Source organism: Mus caroli, chromosome 8, assembly GCF_900094665.2.
Source record: "Mus caroli chromosome 8, CAROLI_EIJ_v1.1, whole genome shotgun sequence".
Taxonomy (NCBI): Eukaryota; Metazoa; Chordata; class Mammalia; order Rodentia; family Muridae; genus Mus; species Mus caroli.
Window position 1 is genome coordinate 96,384,399 of NC_034577.1, and position 4,840 is coordinate 96,389,238.

Below are 4,840 nucleotides of genomic sequence, written 5' to 3' on the forward strand. Positions count from 1 at the left end.
GGTCTGCAGATGACTTTCTAGGATATTTGGTGCACACATCTATAGTCATAGCACTCAGGAGTCAGAAGCATCTGGTTGGAGAGTCATGAGTTCAATGACACCCTCTTCTGGAGTGTCTGAAGACAGCTAAAAAAAAAAAAAAAAAAAAAAAAACACAAAAAAGCAAGAGCCAGGATGTAGCTCAGTGGTAGACCTTTCCTCAGGGCCTTGGTTATATCTGCACTGCACAAAAGTCAGTCTGACAACTAGGGTTTCTGAGTATGTGTGATACAGACGTAAGTTCATGGCCAAGCCCCCCACCTCAAATAAACTTTGAAGGTTGAATTTAGTAACAATGTAAGTTGGAAATCCTGGGGCAGGGGACTTGGGGAAGCCCAGATTGTCTGTTTGCTTTTGTTTTTGTGTGGGGGTGGGGGTGTCTCAATATGCAGCTCATGCTGACTTCCAAATTGAAGCAATCCTCCTGCCTCAACATCCTGAATACTACATGGTATGTAAAAAGTCTGAATCTTATATGTGTCAGTCTCTGTGGAAACAAGGGTGAAGATCTCAACAGAAACGGGGGTTGGGGGAGTAGCTTGGCTGTCTTGGAGCACACTCCAATGCTAGATAGGATTAAAGGCGTGCACCACCACCTGGCTGAAATTTTAAATTTCTAATTCAGGTACACGGTAGATGTTTTAAGCACATACTTAGATCACACACACACAAAAACAAAAACCAAACCTAATGTATATGATGGTTCACCAGACCCCCGTTATCCTTCACTAACAGGACAGGTAGCAACCCCTTCTTCTCACCTTCCTTAAGGCCCTACCTGAGCCTGCTGTACCCGGAACCCTGCCTGTCTCTCCACTCCCTACTCTACCTGGCTCACTATTCCACTGAAGGTGACTAACCCCAACCAGGTCTAGACCTCAGCATCTCCGCAAGTCTGTAAAAGAATTACGTTTTATTATCGCTGCAGACAAGGTGCTTCGGTCCCACGTTGAGTATATGCCAAGGGCGGGGAAAGTCGTACATCCTGCTCCCGACAGTTTTTGTAGCACCTTGAGCTAGGTTTCAGGTCTGCATACTTAGAGGGTCTCTGCAGCAAGTCCTCTTTTTGTATGGTCATCAGTGATGTGCCCCTGCGCTGCTTGCCTGGCTCCTGGGGGGTGGGGGGGAGGGGCCAGTTAGTTGCACTCCAGCAGCTCAGCTAGGTGGAGAGTGCGTATGCTCTCCAAGTCCAGTAGATGGAACTTGGTCAGCAGTAGCAACATCAGCGGTAAAAAAAAAAAAAAAAAAAAAAAAAAAAAAAAAAAAAGACCCCAACAGCCACCCGTGGGTTCCAAACACTGAACTGCTGGTTGGCCGCCCTTCCCCACAGTACTAGTCTTAGGCCAGGCCGCCATCCGGTCCCGCCTGGCCCAGCAGATCCTCTGCTAGACTAGTGAGTTCGTTCTCCTCCAGCGCCTCCACCAGGCGTTGCAGTGTGGCACGGCGGCCCTCCGCTTGCATGAAACGGCGCAGCAGCTGGAAGGCCTGCTCGTATAGCCCATCACGCTCATACTCATAGGCCAGCGAGTCGAGGGCAGGATCTCTCAGTGCCCGACAGTTACGCTGCAGCGAGCGCCCCACCCTGCGCCACTTGAGGCCCACCGAGCGCGCAAACGTCTGCTGGTCTTGAAGAGTCAGTGGCCGGTTCACTGCAGAAGAAGTGAGCAAGAGGTGAGTGAGCACCGGTTCCCTGGAGCCCGCACCCTTCCGCACCTGCCTGCGGATACCTGGGCCCAGCCCTGCTCCAGCTCAGATCGACCTGCTGATGACCCCCGCTTCTGCTGATGAACCTCACCTACGGGCTGCCCATGGAACAGAAAAGTCTGGCAGGCGGCCGGCAGTGGTTTCTCCTGGGTCGGAGAGGAAACCGGGGACTTCGAACCTGCAGGAGCTACCTGTGTGGCTCCACCCTGGCCAGTGCAGTCACACGTCAGTTTGCAGAGCTCATCCTCCAGCTCCGCGAGTTCCTCGTCCCTGAGCCGGTCGGGCTGCACGAAGGGGTGCACAGTCAGTGCGGCTTTGGGCCGCGAATCCCCGCCCATCCCATCCTAACTACGGACGGCAGCACCTTCTGGGCTAAGATGTAATTCAAACAGCGCTCTTCGTCAGTCAGCCAACTGTCCAGCTGCTCCGCACCAGCACGCAACTCCAGCTGTAACCGCAGCGCTTCCTGGGCAAGCGCCGGGGCCATGCACCTCTGCAGCGCGGTGCGCAGCGCCCCCTCGCGGTAGGCTTGGAGGAAGCGGCCGCACAGCACTCGCCCGCAGAACCGCAACTGGACGATGAGCTGAGGGTCGCTGCAGTGGATCTTGAGTATCTGCAGTACGTCAGAGCTGTCCCCACTCTCTGCGGAGGCGAGCAGTCAGGCCACTCGTTGTCCCCCTTTTCTCCAAGCAGCCAGAGGAGGAAGCTAAGCCCATAGTCGGCCTACTCTCCCAACCCCCAACTTCAGCCTCTAGTGCTCTCTGCCAAGAAGGGGAACAGAAAGGGTAGGTACAGGGGCAAGGAATGCTGCTGCGGTGAGAGAGGAAGAGAAAACAGAAAAGTGCAATTAGAGGCAAAGAGAACAGGCTGCTCAGAAGTAAGGGCGGCTGTAAAGCAAGGTGGTATTAGAAAAGAAACAGGTGGATCTGGCAGACACAGACAAGTATACAAATGTCTACACTCAAGGACACGTGCAATAAGCAAAGAAAGGCTCCGGGTCCCACACAGCCGGAAGTGCTCCCTCTCTCGTCATCGCTCTTCCAGCCCCTCACCCAAATAATCTTTCTCTTAAAGGTGTCTGAGCCTAAATCCACAAGGCAAAAAAGTGGGCCCTCAATCCCAGCCCCTCCCACAAAGTCCCGGAGTCACTACACCTGTCCAGCCACACACCTGACAGTGCAGTCTGCAGAGCCTTGTATATTGCCACCTTCTTCTTGGGATCCGTGTAGGCTTCAGACAGGATCACCTTGTCCACCGCAGACTCCAAAAACAGGTATGCACTGCCCACCCACTCCTCGTGGCCATTATGACTGGCTGCCATCTTGCCTCCTAGAGATGAAAAGAGATCCTCTCCAGAACTGGAAACAACTATCCAGTCTCACGTGGTCCAGCGGTCCTTCCCCAGAGTCCCCAGCTTTGGACTCTGTTCCTAGTGCTGCCCAACCCAGACATGAATCCAGGATTGCCCCTCCACTGCCTTTAACAAAAAGGCTAAGGTCACAGTAACAGCAGAACAGTGGGCCCTCAGCCAGTATGTTTCTCTTACTAAAGCTGACAAAAGACATCTTCCTTCTGGAGCCAACCAGGCTCACTTCTTAGCTTTGCCTTCAGCCTAAGTTCCCAAAGCCATTGCAGGTCCTATTGCTCCCTCTATACATGGCTCCACTTAATTGTCCCTGCCTAGATCCAAGTTTGAATGTGAAAGCAAGGCTGGCCAGTCTACATATCCCACTTGCCACTCTTCAGGAGCCAGTCAAAACTTGATATTGGCTCAAACTGGTCTAATGACACTCAACTCTCCATTGCTGGGAGACCATGAAGGAAGAGGCACTAATTTCCCCAGAGTTCTCTGGCTCCTGCTTAGGAAGAACCTATCTGAGGGAAGGAAGAAGTCTACATGGAAGGAAATAAAGCCAAGAGATGAGGACACACTTTTTTTGTTTTGTTTGTTTTGTTTTGTTTTTCTGAGACAGGGTCTGTGTCTACAATGGACATGCCTGACCTGGCCTGGAACTTACTATGTAAACCAGGTTGGCCTCCGACTCTCGGAGGCCTGCACGCTCTGGTTCCCAAGTACTGGAATTAAAAGCATGAGCCACCACACCTGGCAGGACACTCTTATTTTTTTTTTTTTTTTATTGGTTTGCCTGCATGATTTCCTATGTACCACATGCGTGTCTGGTACCCAGGAAGGCCAGAAGAGGACATCAGCTTTCCTGGGACTGGAGTTCCAGATGGTTGTGAGCCACAGCATGGGTGCTGGGAATCTGACTGGCTTCCTCTGGAAGAGCTGACAGTGCTCTTAACTGTTCCACTGTCGGTTCCATCTCAGGACACATACACTGTTAGGGTTTTTTTTGGGAGGGGGGTGTCAAGACAGGGTTTCTCTGTGTAATAGGCCCTGACTGATCTGGATTCCCTTTACAGGAAGCTGGCCTCTGACTCACAGAGGTCCGTCTGCAAGTGCTGCCACGCCTACCTGAGGACAGGACATGCACTCTGAACCACGGATCCAGCTATCTGGGACTATCCTTGACTGCTCAGTTATGCACACTAAGTCATCCTGCTTTGTAATTGGGCCCGTGTTCTCTTTGGCTATTCCTAAACAAATTCCCTAACTTTCCACATGAGACATGAGGGCGGAGCCTCTCAACGCCAGGATCACTTCCATCCATCTCCTGTCAAAATCTTGCTTCTAAAGCTCTAATAGAGAGTCAAGGTTAAGAAGAAAGCACCTGGGCAGGGCATAGCATAGACCTGGTGGAGGGAAATGATGAACTGTCCATGGCCCTATCTAGGTCTAAGCATAGGGGACACGGGGTTTTTGTTTGATTTTGGTTGGTTGGTTTGTTGGGGCGTTTGGTTGGTTGTTTGTTTGGTTTTTGAGACAAGGTACCCCTGGCTGTCCTGGATCTCATTCTCATTCAGACTCAAGAGATCCACTGCCTCTTTCTCCCGAGTGCTGGGATTAAAGGCATGCATCAACACTGCCCAGCTAAGGAACATAGATTTTGAAACTCCTCTTCCATCAGAAAATTTAATACTAATATACATATATTTACTAAAACAGTCTGAAAATTATTGTCTATCTCTGGGC

The 4,840-nt window shown here is 51.3% G+C and overlaps 1 protein-coding gene across 1 annotated transcript in view; it reads right to left on the reverse strand.

Annotated features, from left to right (window-relative positions):
* Window positions 1-1,314: 1,314 nt before the first annotated feature.
* Tradd (TNFRSF1A associated via death domain) overlaps window positions 1,315-4,840 on the reverse strand; it is a 5,509-nt gene continuing 1,983 nt past the window's right edge. Inside the window, exons 2-5 of the mRNA XM_021170752.2 lie at window positions 2,914-3,072; window positions 2,108-2,385; window positions 1,835-2,027; window positions 1,315-1,688 (exon numbers count right to left, since the gene is read on the reverse strand). Of these exons, the coding sequence (XP_021026411.1) occupies window positions 1,378-1,688; window positions 1,835-2,027; window positions 2,108-2,385; window positions 2,914-3,064 (933 nt within the window). The 5' untranslated portion in view covers window positions 3,065-3,072 and the 3' untranslated portion in view covers window positions 1,315-1,377. The remainder of the gene's footprint in view (window positions 1,689-1,834; window positions 2,028-2,107; window positions 2,386-2,913; window positions 3,073-4,840) is intronic.